The sequence below is a fragment of the Mugil cephalus genome, chromosome 2 (genome assembly GCF_022458985.1).
Source record: "Mugil cephalus isolate CIBA_MC_2020 chromosome 2, CIBA_Mcephalus_1.1, whole genome shotgun sequence".
Taxonomy (NCBI): domain Eukaryota; kingdom Metazoa; phylum Chordata; class Actinopteri; order Mugiliformes; family Mugilidae; genus Mugil; species Mugil cephalus.
The window spans coordinates 18445271-18467384 of NC_061771.1; the positions used below are offsets into that span (position 1 = coordinate 18445271).

At 42.8% G+C, this 22114-nt stretch overlaps 1 protein-coding gene across 4 annotated transcripts; it reads right to left on the reverse strand.

Annotated features, from left to right (window-relative positions):
- Positions 1–218: 218 nt before the first annotated feature.
- stox2a (storkhead box 2a) lies at positions 219–21142 on the reverse strand. Of its 4 annotated transcripts, none has more exons than XM_047578291.1 (4): positions 19960–21142; positions 8294–8446; positions 2713–5287; positions 219–1069 (listed from the first exon to the last, which is right to left on the reverse strand). In XM_047578291.1, the coding sequence occupies exons 1-4, from the start codon at positions 20372–20374 to the stop codon at positions 868–870; spliced, it is 3345 nt and encodes a 1114-aa protein (XP_047434247.1). In that variant the 5' UTR covers positions 20375–21142; the 3' UTR covers positions 219–867. The 4 variants fall into 4 exon arrangements, with proteins under 4 accessions (XP_047434247.1, XP_047434250.1, XP_047434248.1 ...); XM_047578294.1 differs by lacking the exon at positions 19960–21142 and adding an exon at positions 14164–14256; XM_047578292.1 differs by lacking the exon at positions 19960–21142 and adding an exon at positions 9969–12035.
- Positions 21143–22114: the final 972 nt, after the last annotated feature.

Sequence of the window (22114 nt, forward strand, 5' to 3'; positions counted from 1 at the left end):
CGTCTGGAAGATGAGATGAGCTTCTAAAGCCAAAATCAAAGTGAAGTCCTCCAAGCCCTTAGGACACAACGTAACGTTTCTCAGACAAGGACGAAGACGACCATATGATATCCACCAAAGATACTAGATGATAATAAATGAACCTCAAAGGTGTCACTCCTCTGTGATTTTCTGTTTGCAGGTGGAGAAGGTGCGGCTCATTTTACCCAAAACATCACTTTGGTCACATAGCATCTTTAATACCACCATTATAATAATTAGGATATCAAAAGTATGGAGTATACATACATCATTTGCATTGTGGTACACAAATCTGGGCTGATTTATGTTTTTATATCTTTCACTCGTTGTTCTCAGGATCAACTTTTATTATCTCGACATTGTGCTGATACATTAAATCGTCCTGAAGAACTTGACGCTATTTCAGGAAGGAGAACATTTAGTTGGACATGTATTGTTAAGCAATATAAAAAGTTTTTTTTTTTTTGATATTTCCAAATGTAACTTGAATCCTATAGTCTACTACTTTCCAATACCAATAATCAAGAATCTTGATATAAGCCAAACTAGAGTCCATGTCACCGAGTACTTCAGGTAGGTTTCTTCACCTCCAGTGGTCTTGATATTCTGTAGTATTTCTTCTTCTTCTTCTTTTTTGCAGTTAAGTTCTTGAAGCTGTGGGAACAGTCTCTTGAAGCCATGCCTGTTTTTATAACAGTCCCAGTAAATGGATTCTCAGGAGTCTGAAGATGTACGCGTGTGAGTGTTAATGTGTGTATAGGTCGAGGAAAGTGAGGGTGAAAAGTGGTGAAACCGCTCACTTCCTCTCGCCTCCACCACCTTCAAGGTCTCAGTCCGTGCTGCCCGTCAGACGCTGGTGATGGAGGCCAGGCAGTTCGATGACTTCTGGAGTTTCTCAGGCTGTGTGGTGGGGGGCTCTGGGATGGCGCGAAAACTGAATGGCAGTCCGATACTACTGGTGCCAATGTGTCCTGGGCTCAGCGCTGGATTCTGCCGTCTATTGCTTTCCACTATGCTGGATGTGTTGGATGCAAGGCTTTCACGTGTCCTGCACAAAACGAGAACAACACGGCATCAGGTCGTTGGGAACATTACAGTGTTTCTGAGAAAGACATCACAATGCAATACAAAGGAGAGAGAACGTTTTGCAGACAGAGGATGAATTTCTTTGAGGAAAAGAAAATGTTTCGCTATAAGATGCTTTTAAAATGGTGCCAAAGCTTCTTATGTCATTGATCCCAAAAGATAAATAAATAAAGGTCATAAAAATCAAAGAAAGTGGATTTATGGAGCCAGGTTTCATGTGAGGAGGTAAAAACATAACATATCAAAATGTTGCCCACGTTTAGTATGTTACATAAGTAACAATAATGATTAATTTGTCTTGATATTTATTCTAATAACTACATCTACACTTTCTCTGGAGGAGATGATTAGATTTAAAGGAGCAGTTCAAAAACATTGTTTTTATCTTTATCTATTAGATGATCATTTCTCTTCTCTCTGACAGAGTTAAAGACAAGGAAGACGAGGGTTTATAACAGGTAGGAGAGGGCCCCGTGCCTTCTAGTGACCATCGCAGGACATTAGAAAAATAGTCAGCCAATGGTGGGAGACAAATCATGTACTTTATTATATTTGTTTAATATGATAAGGGGAGGGACTCCATTGCATTGTGGGAGGTTTTACATCTAGAACTTCACCCACACTCTGCAGAAAGTAGTTAGGACAGTCAAGAGTCCGAGTCACTGATGTTCTGGTTTTAGATATTTACTTCTGTCTTTTTGTTTCTATCAGTATTAAATTGGTGGAATACGTCTTTAAAAGCACATTATAAATAAGTTTCATGTTTCACAGCAAGACCCTGACAAACAAACAGATGTTGGGAACTGATGCAAATGTAAAAAAGTATTAATTATGCCCAAATTTATATGAATTCATGGATCATTTACTTCTTATAGGTCTGGATTTTTAAGTGGAAAAGATTCAAAATTAAAATAATGACAAAACAATGGCACAACTCAATGGGACTGACTGATTAACATTCGAGTAAAAGCTACCAACACAATGAATGTAATAAATTCTTAGTAGATATATTATTAAGCTTCATGAAACTGAGGGTGATAGAAGTTATTTCATGTTTTTACTGAAATGGGACAGAAACTGTAAATCAAACCCAATCTGGACACACTTTGGTTAAAACAATTACAAACCTTGGAGTGTGTTTCACACAAAAGTTCAGGACTGAAGCGGTGAAACACAGTTTGAGCGTAAAACAATATATTGAATGTCTGGCTTTTGATGGGTTTGGCTTTTCACAATAATTAATGGACAAATACAGAAGCAGGAGACTGTTGCTTCCCTAGCAAAGATGGGTAGACTGGAAACAGTGTCCATTTGAACCATGGACATTGTTACAACTATCCTCTATCCTCCTTTGTGACACATAACGCTGATAAGAAGGCCAGTAGACATTAGTTTGTCAATAATAGCAATAATAATAACACGAAATCAGTCATTCACTTAGTTTTGAGGAGTAAAAAGAGTTAATTCATTCACTAATCTTTGGGTGTCATGTCATACGTGACCACAACTAAAGCTGATTTTCCACATCAGGAGCCCAAGGACGTCACTTCAATATCTAAACCACACAGGCAGGTGAAGTTACACGAAGTTCACTCTAGGACATACCTGGGGGAGTTGAATCCACTGTCCACTGTGACACTGCTGCTGTCCATGCTGTCCAAACGGGCAGAGTGGGCTGACTTCTGGCTGCTGCTGTTCTCCGTCTCCTTGGGGCTGAGTAAGGTCAGATTGGTCTCCAGTTTCCGCTGCAGATCATGGTCCTTCTTCCGTTCCAGGAGCCACTGCATGGTTCCCTCCCCAACACCACCGCTGCCTCCGCCGTTACCACCCCCTTCCCCATGGTCTTTGCTGTCCTCTGCCGTCGCCAACTCTTTGTGCGAGTCCTCCTCTGCCTCTTCTTCTTCCTCATCATCTGACACGTTATAGTAGTCGAAGGAGGCAGAGGGGACTGTTGGCTCTAGGCAGCCCTGTAAAACTGCGGGTGACGCTGAGGAAGTGGCTGAATTGGAAGGCTGCTGGGGCTCAGGATTGTCTAGGGCCTCTGTTGATTTGGCATGTGAGGCTTTCCGCAATGTGCCGGACTTGGTGTAGCTGCTGTCCACGTAGCCAGTGGACAAGGCATTGTGTGGAGGTTTGAACAAAGTGTCCTTGCTGAAGATTTCTTTCCTCTTGATCACCATACCACCTCCTCCTCCCCCTCCAGGATCTACATTGTGTTGGTGCGGTGTCAAACGGGCATTTTGCGCCGGCTCCGGCGTCTGGCTTGGCGTCAGTCGCGCTGAGCCATTCTGTCCCTTTGCTGCCGACAAGTCCTCTTTGTACTCCATCGTATGAGGAGAGGTGAGGTGAGGCGTTTGGCGGTCAGCCGGAGAGCCCTTTCGGAGTCCCCCTGATGAGGTTAATGTGTCATATTCTGATTTTGCCTGAGGCGAAGGGGCAGTTAGGATTGTTTCATTTGACGTATTGCACTGGAAGTACTCATCTGTTGAGGGCTTAGGAGAAAGTCCCATCAGCTCATTGTACGTTGGCAAGCTGTCTCTGCTTTTGTTCCTCTCTATCGTACTCCGGATCCTTGACTCGTCCAAACTCCCTTTCCCCAAATCAGGCACATTAAAATCAGAGTGGAACTTAGCAGCAGAGAACATGATCCTTGAGTAGTGGGAGGACTTCTGCGTGGCTCGCAGGGTGCCATCGTCCGTGTAGTAATGACTACGTTCCTCCAGACTGGGCTCAAAGTCTTCTGGTGCGCCCAGCGACGGACCCTTGAGAGAGTTGTCCATGGACCGGGATCGCTCCTTAGCTTGATCTGACCTCTCGTGACGAGACTTCCTGTCCTGATTGTGACTGTGACTCCTTTGCACTCTGGACTGGCATGTTCCGCGCGAAGGCTCGGGGAAGGGCATCTCCGTCCGTCTCTTGGCTAGCTCCCCAGACACGTCCCACTCAGGGGTAACAGGGCAGTACGATTCAGTGATGTTGGGGTTGCTGTGTACCAGGTACGTTGCGCCTCCGCTTCGCCTGCGCTCCAACGTGTACATTGCCTCCCGAGGCGAGCGAACTAATGAGTGGCTAAAGAAGCGGTAATCCCTTTCCATGAACACGAGATCCCAGTTTGAACCCTCGGATGGGTCTCCCCTGGAGGTCCGGGGTTTGCTATGAGAGCGGGACTTGCCGTGAGGAGCCCTGCGGTGGCCTCTGCCCCTCCTGCTGCGTGCACTGTGCTGGGCCGAAGACCCCGCCTTGTTCTTCTGCGTACGCTCTTCCTCCAGCCTCTTCATCACAGCCGTGTGCCTCGCGACATTCTCCACTGTTAGATCAGGGTTGATCCGGCGAATTATCTCCATCTCCACCTCGCGTGGAATGGGCGTGGTCGGCACATCCTCGTCACGAAGAGGCCACTCCTCCGGGGGGAACTGGGCTGAGAAGGTGGCCAGCTGCCTCATTTTGTCCTTCTTGAAGCTCAGTCTGAACAGCCTAAGTCCAAACCTTTTAGATTGCTTCTCACCACTCCCACTGCCACCACTCCCTTCTTTCTTTTTGGTCAGAGTGTCAGTTTTATAAGGGAAAGAAGTGATGCTTTTGTTCTTATCAGCGGTGTCTTGAGGCGGCGGTTGTTGGACAGGAGGGGAGGTGGGAGCCGGGGGATAGGGATATGACGGCGGCTCTCCTCGGTGCTCCTTGGCCGATGTGCTGGGTGGAGGATCCCCGCCATTGTGATCCTTGGGTGACTTACTCTGATAGGAATCTCCCCTGTGCTCCTTTGGTGACTTACTTTGGAGCGCAGAGGCGTGAAGTTTGGACGGGTCTTCGCGATAAGAATTGTATGAGTCATTGTGATTCTTGCGAGGCCTCTCTCTCAGGCAGCCAGGTGTGGATGGGGTGACGTTGCCAGACTGAGGTGAAGTACAATGCTGAGGTTGTTGCTGCTGCTGCTGTTGTTGTTGTTGTTGTTGTTGTTGCTGCTGCTGTTGTTGTTGCTGCTGCTGCTGCTGCTGTTGGCGCTCTGGCAGCCGATCATCCAGGTGATACCACTTGCTGTTTGATCTGATGAGGGAAGGAGTGATAAAGTACGTCTGGGGAGTGACGATGAAGTAGCCCTCTGGAGTTGGGTAGATCTTCCTCTCTCGTACCAGCATGTTCAGGGTATGTCGCAGAACCTCTGAGCTGGGTGTAGGCACACCTGCAGGAAACACAAATTAGACCTAGTTGAAGCACCTCTTTTTCAAAAAAAGAAGAAGAAAAAGAAGAAGAAAGAATATCATTTTGTATTTAACAGCTCAAATAAAATGTTGCAGCCTTGGGACAATCTGTAGTAAAACACAGTTTAAAATTTGAAAGGAACAGATCATGACTGAGGAAGAGAGATTTCTATGTGTGTAGATATTAACTGTTTATAGGCTGAATGGATCGCTGGCGATCCGTTAAAGCACACTGCATTTGAATAACTGTAACTCACAATGGTTTGTGCTGTTGACAAAATTCAAAGTTTGCCTGGGAAATTGTGCTTTTGTCTGGAAGACCTTCGTGACATCTCAAGGGTAGAACTAACTTCGTTTTTACCATCAAATTCCTCCAAACAACTCTCTCTTATTGGGATTCCCCGGTCGCACCGCAACTATCCATGAGTTACAGTAATTCAAATACTACAATACTACTTTTTTTTTTTATGCGCAGGTGGATGTTCAGATCTTAAATTGTTAAGTAAGTAAGTACTGGCTGAAAGTGATCAATTTACTTTACAAATATATAGAGAGAGATGTCACATGCTGTTAAACAAAGATGGATAAAAAAAAATGTAACTTTAAAAGAACAAAAGTGATAGGGACTTAATTCATTTATAAAACTGCTTATGAAACAGTAAATACCGTTTAGCCTCAAAATAGTTCCCCCTTAAACTATGCATTATAGTTCTTTAAGGAAAACAAATCCAAACAAATAAAACTCTTGCTGTAGCATCACATTGCATGGACTGTATCCAACCTTTCAATGATCATTTAGTGCAGATTCCTTTTTAGCATCAAATATTTAAAATCAGCCCTGTGCACTTGTTTATTTTTGGAACAACAATTTAGTCGGTATAAAGTGTGCTCATAATCTTTCCACAATACTCTGAATACTGGCTCTATCCATTCAATGATTAATCTCTTTTGTATCATACATCCTGTTTGTATCATATATGCTGCATATATGTTTGGTCCAGATGCATAGATATATTTATTCTGCAGCTCTGAACTCCTCCTGTCCTCCCTCCTTTTATTTCTTTCTCTTTCAGCCTCAAGCGGATGGGTCCCCTCTCATACCAGCTGGGTTCTGCTCAAGGTTTCTTCCTGTTACAAGGAAGTTTTTCCCCCTGCCACTGTCACTTTAATGTTTCTCCAAACTCTCTCAAGACAATTTAGATCGATATTGGCGCCATAAAAATGAAATCATAAAGAAAAGAAAATAGCTTGTTTAAACAAAGCCAGAAGAGATTAACATGTGGTCTTTTTTTTTTTGTTTTACTTCTTTAATAATCATTTAATAATTTCAATTACAAAAAAAAAAGCATTTAACCAAGTTATTGTAAGCATGTGCTCATTTTGTTCCCATTTTCCAATTTATTGCCAAAACACGGATCAAGATGTTTTTTAGGGAATGCCTTGTACTCCAACTACTATACCAATATGTTTTCAAGTCAAAAGCACTAAAAATTAACAAATTAGTACAATTTCCAGATGCCTTGTGAGAATAGCCCAAATACAACTGGCTGGATGAAACCTTTAATAAATAACTGAAAGTAGTCTGTTTTAACACAACGCCACTTATAACCTTTGTCTAGACCTTGTGTTGCCTGACATTACATCATCCCAGTGCCAGTTTTTAAGCACAGAAATGATGCAACCTATATGTTCAAATCCTTTCCAGATAGACACTGTATAGATTACAGCTGAATGTGGAGGACATGCTTCCCATCAAATCTAACTGACAACAGCACTGATTAAACTTAAACGAACACTTTCAATGCTTCCTCTGCTATTGTCACCCTTACCACACTTAAAAATTAATCATGGTCTGGCTGGATTGTCCACAATATAAAATCATAAATAATGTCTCCTTAAACAGTGTCTCATAAAATAAACAGTAGGAGAAGACGAGACAGTACACCAACCATGTTTCAGTATATTTTAGACTTGTTTCATCACAATTTATGAATATTTTTTGTCAATTGGCAGAGCTTAAGTGTCTTCTTAAGATCGTTTGTTTCATTTGACCAGGGTATGTCTAACCTTCAGTAACACAACATGAACAAAACTATCATGTTGTCGAACCTACAGACATCATTTTTCATATTTAAACGATTTATCAGTTATTAAAATATTTGTTGTGGTTTTCCTACTGTGACAAAGGTCTATGGTTTTAACCGTATGGTTTCCTGTTGATATACAATGCAAAAACAGCATTACTAGAAAGAAGCATGATATTCTCATATTCAATCAAACCATCTTGTATTAAGAAAGAAAAATAATGGGTGAAGCTTTTTGCGCTTGACAAAAATTCTTAAAATAAGCACAAAGTTCTTGTGTCTGAACAAAATGTGAGATATATTTCTTTGATTCAAGGATTTGTTGCTTTCTTGAAATTCCTTTTTGTAGTGTATTATTATTATGATGGTCAAACACACCATCAGTCCTCTACTAGAAGACAATCACACTCACTACATTTCACAGACTGGGACTTGTACTAAGTCCCGTTTCTCTGTAAATATTTTTCTTCTTTTCCAAAAGTGTTTTTCACAAGTGTTTTATTTAAGTGTCAGTGTATTATATGTGTGCTTTTAAGCCGTCAGTCTCTGCAAAATGTTCTCATAATGGCTGTAAAGATGCTTAATTCTTTATGATTCTTAATTAGTATTTCCTAAATCTATAAGTGTTCAGTGAGATCACAGATTTGAACATGACATAAAAGCATGTGCTTGAAATCTTTTGCTTGAAGAGTTTAATGAAAGGTCAACGAATTCAAAAGTAAAAGACAACAGACCAGCCTATTACCCCGATTACACACCTAAACCAGCTTTAGATATAGATTAGCACATTGAATTCTTGTTATTTTTACATCATACGTGCCACATAACATGTGCAAAGAAACCCTTGATTTGATTTTAAGTATAAGCGCTGTCCCATTTTAGGACTGAGGTGAGAAGGCGTACCTGGGAAGCTGGCAGTGAGGTGCTCCACCAGTGCCTCCTGGTTGACAGGCTTGTGGGCAGAGTTCATAGAAGAGATGGCCAAACACAAGATCTCCCCCAGCGGGATAAACTGTGACTGGCTGATAGGTGACATACTGATCGGAGACACGTCACCTGCAGGAGGAGGAGGAGAAGGAGGAGGAGGAGGAGGAGGAGGCACAAGCACAACTGTTAGATCATGAATGAACAGCAGGCGCAGCGTGTGAAGCTATGATGTAATGGTCAAACAGCAGCAGTGTCTACGCTGCTTGGAACGACTCCACCCCTCCTCTCTGTGCTTCCTTAGCCTCTCGCTCCTCCTGTTTCTCGTAGGTTAGCAAAGCGAGGCAGCCGCTGCAGCAAACGTAGTGTGAGCGTGAGATCACCTGAGCCTTTACAACCCGGCTAGCGGATTCGTGTCATGACAGACAGAGAAAAAAAGAAGAATGCGCCACATTTGAAGTATGTCAAAATCTGCATATCTGAATTGTGACCAAACAGAAACGGGTTCGGTACCAAAGTGAGGGCTAACACGGAAATTTACTGTTGCTTTAAGCTGGCTTTGCTCTCAGCATCAGCAGCAGCAGCGAGTATTGAGATCATCCTACAACCAGACGGCCCGGCTTCAAGCCCCTCAGAGAGCAAACATCTGTGCTGCTGAAAGGTTGTAAAGCAACATCCACCGCTGCAGCATCTGTGCTGTAGTGACCCTGTCCTCTGACCTAAATCAAGAGATCGACGTATGAACACGCGATGCGATGCCCAAAACTCCAGCATCTGACCTTCTATATTTAATTATTTGACATCATGCTTCCTTGTGTTCACGGCTAAACAGCAGATTCAATGTTATTGATCACGGATTCCTCTTCATTCGCTCTCCATGCTCCCTTTACCTGAGCTGAAAATGTGAGCAGGGCTCTGCCTCCTCAGCACTCTCTGCTGAATGGTCAGTTAAGCAACACGATGACGTTATCTCTGCTTAGTATCACACCCCCCTAAGTCTTATGTGGCCATGTATGCAAAGCTTTTCTTGGATTCCAGTAATTACAAGAAAATCCGGATCTGCCAGCGAATCTGCACTAAAGAAAGTCACCTTGCCCTTCACTTTTATAGCATCTCATGCTTTAGCCAGAGAGGGCAGATAATTAAGCAAATCTTTATAATAACAGGGACAGAAAGGATCCCATTTGAATATTTCATGACTGAGCAAATACAAAATAAGAATCTGTCACAAATTAAAGTACAAAGGTGATGCAATCCTACAGCCGGTGCCCCTTCCAGCATCCAGACACGCCATTAAAACATTCAAATGTAGAAAAATGTCGAAATATATTTGCGTTTATCCACATTTTAAATGCAGACGGGTTACTGCAAATAAAATGGTGAATATGTCAGGGAACGCTACACAGATTTGGAACCACACAGTCTAAAATATAGAAAGGCTTTTCATTAAATAACTGAAAAATATATAATTTTTTGGTTCTACGTCCGCATAGGAAAAGCGAGGAAAAGAGGGGACACGTGAATACGTTTCCGGGTTAACAATAAATCGTCGTCTGCTTTTCTGGCTCCGAGTCAAACGGCGTCTTTTTTACAAACTCTGAGCGGATGTGCGTAGAGAGGGTGGAGCGTCTGCTGGTGGGAGTGTCAGACTCACCTGGCGCACGATAACTTGGCGGGGACGGAGAGAAATGAGGAGGAGGAGGAGGAGGAAGATGCTTCTGCACACGGATGTCTTTCTCGCTACGGGAGAGACTGTGCTCCAGCGGCCGTTCGCTAAGCTCCGAGCTGGGCCAGGCCCGCCGCAGATTGCTGCTGCGGTTCTTCTTCATTGTGACCCCTTTACCAGGTGGCCTTCACCCCCCGGAGGCTTCTGGGTGTACGAGGGGGTGTGTGGGGTGGGGGGGGTGGTGGGGGAGGGAGGGGGGGAGTGGTGGAAAAAGGGGGAGGACGGGGGAAGGAAGGAAGGAGGGAGGTGGGGAAGGGGGTGTGTGCAGGGGGAGGTCGACCAACCTCAGGCTCAGTGCCTCCCCCGCATCAGTAAGAACGTCCCGCTAGAGCGATCACACACCAGACATGGCAGGAACCAGTGTGCACCTTCACGCACATACACGCGTCTCATTTACATCCACGGGCAAGCTACAAACGACTGTGTTCGCACTGTGGGTGGTTGTCATCGGCTGCTGGGCTCTCCCAGGCTGATCTGGAGTGACGGCAGTAGCGGCGGAGGTGCAGGTGATTGCGCGCGGCATCACCCTTTCATCGACATCAGTCCCAGCCACCATTTGTAGCATCCCCATTTGCATGCGTAGGGAGGCACATTACGTAGCCACTCTGATGTGGGAGGAGGGAGCAGGAGAGAGGTGGGGGGGCAGGGGTAGAGATGAGGGAAATGGGGCATTGGAAGCAAGGAGGACGGCGAGGGGAAGGTTTCAGCGGACGGGTTTTTTGGGATCTGCTCGTTCCTGTCGAGTGGAAGGTATGAGAGGATGGAAGGGAGGGGATGGATGGACGGTCAAAGATTCAAAGCTTACGAGGCCCAGTCTTCGACAATAGCTCAATTCACCACAGGAGTGCTCGGCCGATCCCCGTAAAACAAAAGAGCCCGCTTGAAAAAACCCACAAATAAAAGCTCCATTCACCCTAACGGGCAGTGAAACCTCAGTAGTATGCCAAGCACCGGAGACGCCACGTTCACCTCCATCTTTATCCGATCAAGCACAAGACCCCATCGTCCTTTCGACAACAGCACACCAGCAGAGGGTGGGGAGAAAAAAATGGAGAGCATAGAAATAAATAAATAAATTCAAGAATAGATATCCACCGTTTCCCGCAATCCAATGAAAGGAGCTCCCGAGTCGATCGCCGTAGCATCCATTCATTAACAGGGGGGGATGCAAACTCCAGTCAACGGCAAATCTCTTTCAACGCTAATGCTGCAGCTGCTCCCAGCACCTCCAGGAAGGGTGTGTGAGTATGTGTGTATGTGTGTGTAGAAGTGCGTGTGTGTATATGTGTGTGTGTGTGTGTGTGTGTGTGTGTGTGTGTGTGTGTGACAGAGAGAATGTGTATGCGCGCACCCGCCTGCTGCGCGCGATTCTGCGTGAGCATGCATGCGTCTGTGTCTGGGTGATTGAGGCTGAGGGGAGGGGAAGAGAGGATGCGAGAGAGAGAGGGAGAGAGAGAGAGAGAGAAGCAAGAGAGAGGGGGGACATACATAAGGCAGAGAGGAGAGCAAATATCAACAGCTAGAAACACACACAAGAAAAAAAAAAAGAAAAAAAAAAAGAAGAGGCCTACTAAATATTCAATCCTCATATTATGTCCGAGGAAGAAGAAAGAAATCTGGCTGGATGTCAGGACGAGGGGCCCCTTTTAACCGTCACCCTTCCTCTTTTTGTGTCCCTCCGGACTCCAAAGACAAAAGCAACAACCAACTAATTTTTTTGTTTTTTAAAAGGTGCTTATTTGTGTCTCTCTCGTGTGATTTTTCAGTAAACAAACCGTGCAGGACACGCCGGTAACAGAATAAAAAAATAAATAAATAAATAAAAGTCCAAGGCATCAACCTTAATTGTGTCCAGAGTGGCAGCTCCCGCTCAAAAAGCAGACTCCCATGAATCACATGTGTGGAGTGTGAATGGACGGTTGGAGGGAAAGAATAAGGAGCAAAGGGAGAGGGCAGGACGGTGTCACAACCAATCTGCTCCAGTTCACTGATCCCAAAAAGAAAGAGCAGAAGGAGGAGGAGGAGGAGGAGGAGGAGGAGGAGGAGGAGGAGGAGGAGGAGGAGGAGGAGGGAGAGCGACACCACGCCAGCCATTTTATTTCTCAGTAGTGCTGCAACAGCCTTTGTTGCCATGACGACGCAAGCCGATGATCTCATAGCTGTTACCTCCGAGTGCCGTTCTCTTAAAGAGCCAGTTACCCAAAATAGAAAAAGCAGACACGCAGCACATAGACAAGGACCGACAGAAAATAGCCTGCTCCTGCAACGCTGCTCAACAACTGTGAGCCTTCTATACCTGGAAACGCTCTCGAGAACGCCCAGTTACACCGACCGGGAGAAAACAACTGCAACTGTGTCATCATAGTAGCGATAACAATTCAATACAACGATTTTTTATCTTTGAATTCTTGCAAACTGTCTCAGGAAAGTCCTGACCCAAATGTGAGGGAATTAAGGGTAGTTTATCACCTGGTTGACCCATCAACATTCATCAACAACAAACCTGTAGGCTTTGCGTTGTTTGTTGATTAAAACAAGTATCATGACGATGTCACTTGGGGTTTATGAGAATATAATTTTCCATTTTACATGATTAGTCACATTATGAAATAACGAGAGTCTTCAGTCGTGAATGTACTGTATTGCATGTGGGTGGAGCTAACGTGGGCTAACAAGCAGCGCAGGTCAGTGATCCAAAGCAGGTAAAACGTTAACTGTGCATGCTAGCATTTCTTTTGTTTATTTGTTTTGGGAGAAGTACAAGTTCACTGATTTTCGTGTATGTTTTCATAAATGGAGAAAGTGAGCGGAAGGGGAAAATATTTTAATTAGGTCAAAAAAACTTTTTAACAATGGCCCATGTTTGAGGAAAAAGTTGATGTTACCAATGGCCTGACACTTTCACTGTGTACTTTCCTACATTAGGTTATCTGGTCATAAGCTTGCTAAATGGTTAAACTTAAAGGCTGATGCTACCACTTAAACTTTTGTGAACACAGATTCCCATGTTGTGTCGACAAGCACAAGAGTTCCCTTTGAAGGCAGGATGGGAGGGGGACTTCTCCTTCAGTCCTCTCACTGCAGCCTGTCAATCTTTTAGGGGGAAATAGTTTTTCCTCAGGCAAATTGAGTAAGCGTGGTCATAGAGGATATTGTGAGACCAAACAGTAACTTTTGATACCACTGCACATGAATCTGACTTAAAAAGTGGAGAAAGTAATTATACTGTTGAATTCAGTAGTTTCACAGTCCATTGCTAAGTAAAAGGGTGAAAAACAAAAACAAAGAATGGAGCGATTTACACAAAGAAGTAGCCAACCAGCAACAAGAGAGTTGTGAAATAACTTTTCAGCAACATGTGCAAACTCAATTTACTGACTCGCTGCCTAGCCATAGCTACATTAGTTGTGAAGCGGTATTGAATAGAGGGTACAGAGGGAAAGTTTATTTGACCAAAACAATTCTTATTTGTCTCATTTGCACCTCTGCTCCCTCAGTAATGCCACACATTGAGACATGACAACTTTCCGTCAAATAGATACAAATACTCTCTTAAAAAAAACATTTTGGACGCTTCAAAACGCTCTCAGCGCAAAGTACACACATAAAAATTAACTGAAACGCACTTATTTTACAGTAAGTGACAACAAATCTCAACCCCGTGAGAATAACAATGGGCACAGCGTCAAACAGTGACACCTGGTGGTCGCGGTAAAAACAAACGCATGGAGTGGGCTGACAACAAAAGTTAAAACATTTAATAAAATATAACAAATACCCGGCGAAGAGAAATAAGATACGTGCAAGGCTGCAGCGATTGTTGTTGTTGTTTTTTTTTGGACCTTCGCTCTCCTAAAATAACTGATGATGCGTCAAGATATGAAGATGCTAAAATGTCGGCAGCCCTGCGTCGGTCACGTGACACACAACAACTGGCCGTAACGCAAAACCAGCCGAAAAAGTTAACTTTCAAACCGCTAGAAAACTTGAATTTACGGTCAAAACAACACCGAACAGCTGCGTGGCGTAGCTACGTTACTAGTTATTCATATGCACCGAAGCAGACAGCATTAATGGCTCAATTATAAAAGAAAACACTAAAAAAGCGCAGCAGACAACTTACCCGCAACAATGAAACACAACACAGTGAAGACAGAGCACAACCGAGAGGAGCTACGGAAAACCAGGAGGTACACAAAAGACCAAGCACGGGAAAGACAGCTCCACGGGAAATAAATAAAAATAATAACAATTAAAACAACTCATTTGATTTCAAACACTTAACAAAACACTTATAATTAGAATTACATCCCACAAATGTAAACTGGTAGTTGGAATGAATGAAGGAAACTTTTGCAGCTGTTTGTTGAAGTTGTGCAGCAGTTGTTTTGCCGTTGTGTTCAGATGTGCTACTTTTATATACAGTCTATGGCTGCAAAGTACATGCACTAACCAGATTCTTCGGTGAAAACTGTTTGAATAAGGGCGACAAGTGCTTTGTGTTCAACGGGACAAACCATTCGTCACAGGCCACATACATCTAGAGAGCTTTGAAAGGAATGGCAGCTACTTAGGTAGAGAGTGTGTCACGTCCATGGACAGTTCTTTCCATCGTTGTAAGGAAAATGCACAAATAAATGTTACACTTAGTGGTGCCACTTAAACATGACCAAAGCTGCCAGTAGTTCCTCACAAAGTCTTAATGCTCTGCAGCTGGTCTGATCAGCCACACATTCATCACTTGGCAAGATGGACTTCCATGTGAAGTCATGATATGACAAGCATTCAGTCCAACACACAACTGGACCAAGATCCAAGTTACCTGACACCACATTAAAGTGGCAATCTCAAAGATTTTCATATAGTGGTGACAGTCCTGAATAAATAGTCCTATTAATGAGTTAAATCTCTGTAAACAAACTAAAACATACGGATAAGACAGCATAATGCTAAATCTTCATAAGATGACGAAAGACATTTATCATGAAGTCGTCACGGGATTTGGAATGTATTTTTGTCACCACTTACAGCTATTGTTCATAGAAGTATGTCCATGAAACGGTGCGAATGACACAGCGGGCGACAGGCTGCACACGTCCAACTTCTCAGAGAGGTCAAAACTCCCAGTGCCCTGCAGTTCACAGACTCACGTCATATGCAGCTTTAAAACACAGGTTGCTTATATGCTGTATTGATTAATGGTCCAAATTTTAAATCACTGTCTGATGTTTGTAATAAAACATTATAGTTTATATTGTTACTCTCTGTATTCTGTGGTTATAGTATTACACCACATTTGCTCTATTAAAACAGTAAATCTTGTGTTACACAGAATGGCATTTTCCTGTTCATACTGGAAAAAAAAAACACAATTGTAAATCCTATATGACACAAATATCAAAGCTACATTGTTTCCATTAACCTTATAACACTAGTGTAGTATTCCAGATCTGTGGCCTGTTACACCTTCACCCAACTTCCTCATAAACTGGAACATTTTTGCCAGCAGTCTGCCCTCCAGTGGCACATTTATGACAACACATAAGCTCACTCTCTGGTTCCAGACAGGGAATTAAGAGACAAAAGAATGTTTCTCACTGCAGCCGACATAACACATCCTGATCTGACATCAAGATATATGGCAACAAATTTTCTGTGCTGCGTCAAACATTTCCCTCAATTCTCCGCGGGACCCTCCCTTTCCTTCCAGTGGAGAGCTGTGCTACAGCAGGGATTCCAGGGGAGAACAGCTTTTCCTGAACAAACGCTGCACTTTTCCTTCCTACACGGCACACACTCCTCCCAGTACATTGTTTATGGGCTGCTAACCGACGCAAAGTCCCTCAGTTAATCAGATTGTTTATTAAAAAAAAAAAAAAGAAAAAAAAAAACACAATAAAATCCACAACTTTTGGCTAAAAAAATCTTAATCCAGCTGACTCTGAGCCCTTACCAAACATTCCTGTGTGTGCATGTTGAATAACTGACTGGACTGTGTAGAAACTGTAGCTAGAATTCAAATTTGAAAGTCTGAAAACAATTTGATTTTATTGGCGGAGACTTAACATTTTTAATTTTCAAGAGACAAAAATTTTAATCCATCCATGTTTCTCTCCAGCCTCCGCGTTTATTACACATCCTCTCTAATAAAACAGCATACTGTCGCGTATGTATACATCATGGCAAACACTCACCTCCTTCACATATAGTTAATGAATACCCCATGGTTAACATCTGTCTGAACTTTGTCTGAAAATCTGAGAGACTTAAAGATGTCAGAAGAACTCTGGATGCTTTAAATAAATTTGCTGAAACTATTTCGAGAAATGCTTTGCACGTTGCAACTGTTTTAGCCCGTTTCCAAAAGGCGAAATGGTTCAAATTAAACCATCAGTTGACCTTTCCATTAAAACTAGCAATTGATTAAAGCTGCACAATAATGTGGTGGCCCACAAAGGTCAGTACAAAACGCACAATGCCCCACACTGTGTTGCAGTGTCGGTTGATTTCCAAGTCCACGCAGGATTGTGGGTTCAAGTTGTGGAAAAAAATGTAGACACACATACGAAAAGTGCTGTTTTATCTGCATCTTATTTGCATCTGAACTGACGGTAAATAAAGTGCGATGGTTTAGGTATTGTAGAGTCTGGTGAGTTATTAGCTATAAGACAAACATTCCTGAGTTATCGGTGTTTGCTTCAGTAGTACCAACGAGGCCGCCTCCTCTTACACAGCCGCGATACATATTTAGACTCTGACAGAGGTGTTGCCGCTTTGCAGTTTGATATATGTCTGATTACAAACGCAGGAAGAGAACGCGCCTTACACTAAAATCAATAACATTGTCCGTTCACTATACAATTAAAGTTTCCACTTATAGATTAATAGTAATAGTAGTAGTAGTAGCAGTAGTAGTAGTGACAGTTATTGTTCTTCCCATATTTGCATATTTTCAACACAGTATGACTAAGGTCCTGCACAGAACTTGCATTAATATTCATCTTGGAGAATGTGATCACAGGTGACCAGCATGAAGCAGGTGTGAACACAGCCAGGATGCACTTGAGGACACATTTGAGAAATCGGATCTATGACTACATCTGAAGGTGGTCTGGGTTCATCATCGCTTTGGCAGCGTGAACACGTAATGACCAACTACCTACTCAACAGAGGCAGGTGAGTTTCATTAATTCAGGAAACGCAACCGTTATTAACGATGGATAAATCTAAACAAGAATGAACTGAATGTCATCTGAAATAGTGCAATATTATAGATTAAATAGATTATATTGTCTATATATGTATATTTATATTTTTATATCAATAACCTTATATTATCAACCAAACAAAAATTCGTTGTAACTTGTGTGCAATGACAATCAAAGTTCTTCTTAAATAACTTTCGAAGTCTGAAAGCCTAAATTTCAGTAAGAACAGTGAAAAATCTGTGCTACGAGTGTTTTTAGGAAGAACATCTCCTTAACCCAAATATCTGCCAGAAGAGAAACTGATCAATTATTCTCAGCTCTGAAAACAGGAAACTGTTTAGCAGCAGCTCTTTCATCAGTGGCCCAAACAACAGCCGTGCTCCCTAAACAGGCATTGTTTTAGTTTTTCTTTCACCCACTGGTAGCCCAGCACGTAGAAAACGCAACACAGACACATGATCTCAACCTAAGTTCATGCGGCAACCGTGCTTCCAGACAAGAACCAACATGGACATTAATTAAAATTGTTCAACACAAATACCTCAGAGAAACATCCGTCTCCTCAGATGCTAAATGCTCTGTTGTGTTTACGAGCTAGCCTCTAGTAATGTTTGTTGTTTGTTCATTGACAGGTAGTGTACTTGGGATTTTAGTGTTTTTTTTTCTTCCAAGAAAAGCTTTTGATAATGACTCAGCTGCATGGATTTATCACTTTGCGAGTGACAGCTGATGGTTGACGCAAAATTTATGACTGGTTTAGCTCTTTTTCCTCCATGGCTTGTGTAACATTCGTTTGTCGGTGATGATATTGGAGGAGCCTGCCACGAAACAGTTCCAAGAAAACTTTACTTTACACGCAGTCTTATGAAATCGATTGACAAAACAGACAAGTACTAAAAAAGTTTAAAGCTCCACTAAAACTTCCACGTCCAACCCCCTCGGCTCCGTAACTATTTTCCCTGCTGCAGTTTGATGCTGCTCATTGATGATGTTCCAAACTTATTCCCTTTTATGAATCACGCGTAAATGAGATGATCCCCGACATGCTGCACGCTCCTCTTTAATTTGCACACACGCACACTTAGGAGGAAGGCTTGCGAGGTGCAGGGGTTAGACTTGCTGACAACACCTCAAGTCATCCAAACCTGCCTCAGCACATGCGTGAGTTATGGCCTTGTCAGAAGAAGAGCAGGGCGAATGCTGAATCAGAGCAGAACTGGGCCTCAGCCCCGGCTCCTCTGTCTGAGTGAATAAGCCCACATGGCATGAAGCAGCTGAGGTTATAAGGTGAGACGATGCCTAAACTCTCTCTTTCACTCCCAACGAGCTTGGACTGGTTTCAGCCGAGCCGCCAGCACAAGATTATAACTTCACTCACAGAGACACAATATCCTCTAAAAAACCTGAGGGGAAAGTATTTTAACTGCCAATTACAAGGAAGGATGTTCTTTCATGGGTTGAACGGCACTCAGCAGAATTTCCCAGCAATTAGAGCGGCGCAGAAATCAGCAGGAAACACAAACAAAGAAGGATCCGAGATGTTCGTGGGTTCTCTTGACGTGGATCATGTGATGAGGTCAACGGGCAAGTGGACATATGGCGGCTTGGAAAAAACATAGTTTATTGTTTGCGTGTGACTCAGGTATAAATCAAATGACAACATAATGAGAAGCTGAATATGGAAGTCACCAGCTCTGTTAATAACGAAGAATCAGTCAAGTACTTTGAACACATGGGCCAGTAAATAGATACATAGATAGATTAGATTAGATTAAATAGATTAGATAGATATGGTCATGGAGGGCTGAGGACTATCCTTGCTCGCACCGGGTGAGTGATGAGGTTTTCAGAAACAGATTAAAAAAAAAGTTTAATTAATAAATAATAGACTTTCAATTTAGATTTTTACACAGCACAGTTTTTTTTTTTTTTGGAGGGGGGAGTCAAGTTTGACTGCAAGTAACTACACAGTCTACACGAACGACGCCTGCGACCATATCAAGTCCATTTTACCAGTTTAGATTTAAACCTGTAGATTAGTTTCAGCTTTATTGTCGCTGTATACATTCAGAATGAAAAGTAGTTTGGCAGAAGTATAAGTAGCAGCAAGTGCAAAACGAACCCAACGACAGGCTACAAGCTGTTTCACAAATACACTGTGTTAAAACTAGAGACTGATGCTTTCAACAGGAGGCTTAAAACATGGCTCAAAGCAAAGTGACAATGTTCACACGTATTGTTGTTTTTAATATTATTATTATGTTCATGAACTCTGCTTGTCTCATTTCCTATTGCTGATTATTCTGTTTTCTTAAAAGCCACCTATGGACTGGTTGAAAATTAGCACGTCTGCTACACACACCCAAGCAAAGCATTTGGTCTGTCCACTGGGACAGACTCAATGTACTTGTGATGTCCATATCAAATAAACTAACATAACATAAAGTGTAATAGTAGTATACAAGTACAGTTTATGCATAATAGTTGAGAAATTGTTTCTTTTCTAAAAAGAAATAACTCTCATTCTTCACAGTAATAACTGTTGGATGCTGTGTGTGGTCCCACAACTTCCTAAACTGATAACACCTTTCCCCAAATAATAATAACAATAATAATAAACAACACATGCACGTGGAATGAAGACGAGTGGAAAACCCTCTTTTACGTCGCTACGTGCTTGTTAGTAATACTTGTCTGGACAGTTTACCCACCGATGCATTTGATGTCAAAGCCCTTCGGCGGCTTCAGGGTCCGTCTCGTCCATCCGTTCCTGAGGACCTGGAGGTGCACCTCTTTCCCCTGGATCAGCAGCACATGCTCGTCTATCCAGCCGAGGAAGAAGATCTCCGACAGAGCCTGCGTCAGCGCCTTGTTCCAGAAATGCTGCATGTTGACGGCTTTGAAATTGGCGAACACCTCGAAGCCGGTGTGATGGCGAGAAGTCACCGAGGGCACGGCCGACGGTGGCGGTGGCGGCGTTGTTGTCGGCGGCGGTGGCGATGATGATGACGACGGCGAGTCCTCTTCTTCATCATCCCCCTCTCTGCAAACCTGCGACAGCACCAGAGCCAGGGAGTGAGGAGCGATCTGGAGGAACTTGTCCATTCTCGCGTCAGCCGTCCACATGGAAATGAAAGAAAACTAAGGGTTCTGAACAGTACATTGTTCAGCAGGTCTCTTGCAGCTCTATCCTAACAAAAAAAAAAGAAAAAAAGAAAAAGAAAAAAAAAACCTGCTGGTTGATCTTAACTAGTATGGGCATGTTTAAGGCATTGGCTACTGAGGGGACGGGGAGCGGTGCTGATCCAGAGTCTGCAGCGCGACGTTAAACACAGGTGCTCCATGTAAAACCAGGGAAATCAGCAACCTGACACTCCGTCCACTGCAGCCACCTCTCCCCACTGTCAAAGAGTATTAGGGCCTATTTACAGCGACACGAGAGGCGAGGACTTGTGCTGCGTTCAGGCGCTCCTCGTAAACTAGTGCATTCCAGTGCCTTGGAAGACAAAAGTCGGCGCTTTGGGAAGAAATCTTGTTATTGCTGTCAACTGTTTAAACAGCGAGTTCGGTGAGTCACTCAAAACGCCGAAACAAATTGTTGGTTCATCATCAGTATGACGACACCACCACCACCAACAACAACAACAACAACAACAGCTTAGAATTATGTAAGCACCTGTATGATGCAATGTAACACCAACTTCAACGCTTGAAAGCCAAGTACCAGCGCACACACACAGGCTTAAACGTTATAAAACACACAAATATGCTAAAGATATCCCGAACTCCGTGCCCGCAGCTTAAAAACTGGTGTCCAGGAGGATTGAAGACACTAATGGATGAAAAAAAGCAAAAACAATTCCCAACATTAGATTACAGCCACATGCAACGTCCTGCGCATCATTTGATGGCTTAAGAAATAAATATATCAATAAAAATAAATAAATTCCTACTCTATTACACCTTTGTAATCTGTTCATAACATAGAGGAACTTTCATGGATCGTTATTTTGTTGTTGAGACTTCTTACCTGTTTGCATGTTGCCCGTAAAGGCAACTCAGATTATAATGTACTCGGTCATCTACTCAGTAGGTCTTCAACAGGGGGTCCGTGACCCCTAGGGGCCCGCGGAGGTACTGCAGGAGGGGTCGCAAAATCTTTGATTGATTAGACATTTTTTATATATATATATATATTTTAATTTCCCTCCACAAATTTAAATTTATTTAAATACACATCAACACGAATCCAACATATTTTAGTAAAAGGGTAAATGGAGGCTTATTACTGAATGCAAAATGATAATAATATATTTATAATAGCACTGGGCTGAGTTTAATACAGAACAAATATAGTATGTAGGGGTTCCTACTTAATTTCTCCATCAGTTTGGGGGTCCATGGTCTGAAAAATGTTGAAAACCCCTGTTCTATTTTGTTGCAGAAGCTCCATCTGATGTATCATGTGCATAGAAACAGCTAACTTGCAACACCAGGTCCTTGAAACTGTCAGTCAATAGATAGAGAAATATATATATATATATATATATATATATATTTTTTTTTTTTTTTTTTGTTTGGCCTAATGTGATCCACTGTGACAATAATTTGACCTGGGAATTATGACTTTTAATTCAGTCATGCTGTTCTATGCAGCTTTGTATTTAAACTTGCTATTTCAGTGTATGTTGTCTGATGCAGATGTGTTAGCTGTGAGTCTTTCTCCTGGAACGTTTGTGGAGGCAGGTTTAGGTTAAGTGTCCATGTGCAGGCAGTGAAGAAAAAAAAAAATTGGAGGCCCAGTTATGTTTGGCATGTGGCCTCAGGATCTGGTGGCCCAGTTCTTCTCACCTCCAGGCCAAATCG